The 1,980-nt window shown below is 53.2% G+C and overlaps 1 protein-coding gene across 1 annotated transcript in view; it reads left to right on the forward strand.

The window, feature by feature from the left end:
• Positions 1-1,809: 1,809 nt before the first annotated feature.
• The window catches only part of LOC106891612 (chromosome unknown open reading frame, human C5orf15), a 6,081-nt gene continuing 5,910 nt past the window's right edge, over positions 1,810-1,980 (forward strand). Inside the window, exon 1 of the mRNA XM_014948280.1 lies at positions 1,810-1,963. Within this exon, the coding sequence (XP_014803766.1) occupies positions 1,864-1,963 (100 nt within the window). The 5' untranslated portion in view covers positions 1,810-1,863. The remainder of the gene's footprint in view (positions 1,964-1,980) is intronic.

Raw genomic sequence — 1,980 nt, forward strand, 5'->3', positions numbered from 1 at the left:
TTGAGGAGAGGAAGAGATAAGGAGATGTACAAGTTTAGACTGACCTAAACTACTTTAATGAAGTAAGGAAATAATGCAATGGATACAATATATACAAAACTGTATCAAGCTCCCAGTATGAAGTCACTGGCAGGCACTGGGGAAGTCCCAGACTGAACTCAGTGAGGGATGGGAACTGGGTTCCAGCTCTGGAGTCAGGGACACACAGATGGGGACCAAAGGCAGATGGACAGACAGAGTCCTCTTTGGACATTGGCCATTGAAGAAAAAGGGCTGACCCTTTCACTGAATTTCACTGAATTTTAGAGTTGAATTTTAGAGCATGTTACTCAGGAGCATCCAGGCGGGTCTTGAAAATCTCCAAGGAAGGGGACTCCACACCCTCCCTGGGCAGCCTGTTCCAGGGCTCTGTCACCCTCACCGTGAAGAAGTTTCTCCTCATATTTGAGTGGAACCTCTTCTGTTCCAACTTGTGCCCATTGCCCCTCGTCCTCTCACTGGGAACCACTGAAAAGAGTCTGGCTCCCTCCTCCTTCAACCCTCCCTTTGATCCCTCAGCTTTTATACTGAGCATGGAATACCCTGTTGGTCAGGTTTGGGTCACCTCTCCTGTCCCCTCCTCCCCACAGGTGGGACCCCTCTACGCTTTTTCCATTTCCAACCCTCCAACGGGGCAAATAACAAAATTAGTTATATTAGCCACGAGTATAAGCAAGAGCCTCTCTGCACACCGTTCCTTGGCGTGAAGGACAAACATTGCTCTTAGCACTCTGAGAAGGAGCAGTTTTCTCCACAATATGCTGCTAATTTCAGAGTCAGAAGAGGCCTGGCTAAGACGTCAAATTACTGAGCAGGAAGTTGGTTCTGTTTTACTTCAAACCAGGACAAAACTTCAGTGGCTTTCCATTAAAACTGCCTTTTTTTTAATTTTTATTTTATCTGGTGTAAGCGGGGGGTGTGGGTGGCGCACAGATGGCGAGAGGCTGCGGCACAGGACGTGCCTGATGAGGCAACGGCGCTAATGACATGGCGAGACGGGTAGATCCGCCTCAGCCACAGCCCCCAAATTACACAATGCCGGCTGCTGTCCCTTTTACCACAGCTTATTCCCAGTTATTTCCTGGTAAGTTGTATCTCAAATATTTAACTTCACACTCCTAGGGCAAGCAGTCCTCTTTCCAGATTTCACTCAGCAAATCACAAGCAACCAGCTCACAGTAACTTGGCAGAGGCTGGAAATTAATTTATGTTGCTGTACGCCATGCAGGGCTGGTGTTGTGTGTCCCTGTTAGGCCTTTGAGCCCTTTGTTCTTGCTATTTCTTGTGCTGGAGGCATCTGCGTTTTGGAATTTGTTCTCTCATGATCAGCTTCAAGGCTTCTCTCAGGGCTTGCATCATCTCACAGAGAGTTAGAACAGGAAAGCGGTTTGTTTTTATTTTTTCCCCATAGATCTATCGAATTTTTCAAAAAGCGTTTTTGAGTGGTGCAGCACAAAGCCCAGTCATGCGCTTATCACTGCTGAACACCATCCCAGGGCTGTGGCTCTGCGTGGACGGCATGACCCTTAACGTCAACCTCTGGAGGAAGAAGGAAAACCCCCGTTTTCTGTCAGGGGGGCTGGAGGCGCTTTCAGCTCCCCAGATACTGCTTTCTCGGACCCCGGGAGCCACAACGCCGCCCGCCTTCCCTCCGCGCCCCCTCAGAGCCGTTTCACTCCCCGCTCGCCTTCCCGCCCATGCGCATGCGCGGCCGCTTCACCGGCGGCGCGGAGGGTTTCCGCGCAGGCTCCGTTCCCGCGCGCGCTGGGGGGCGGTGCCATCGCCACGTCGGGCCGGGCCGGGCCGTGGGGGGCGTCCGGGAAGATGGCGGCCGCCGGCGTGAGGGGAGCCCCGGCGGGCAGCGCTCTCTGCCTCCTGCTGCTCTGCGGCTGGGCCCTGACGGCCCGCGGACAAGAGGGCTCCGGTGAGCACGGCGGGGGG

The sequence above is a fragment of the Calidris pugnax genome, unplaced genomic scaffold, assembly GCF_001431845.1.
Source record: "Calidris pugnax isolate Ruff unplaced genomic scaffold, ASM143184v1 scaffold27, whole genome shotgun sequence".
Lineage (NCBI taxonomy): Eukaryota > Metazoa > Chordata > Aves > Charadriiformes > Scolopacidae > Calidris > Calidris pugnax.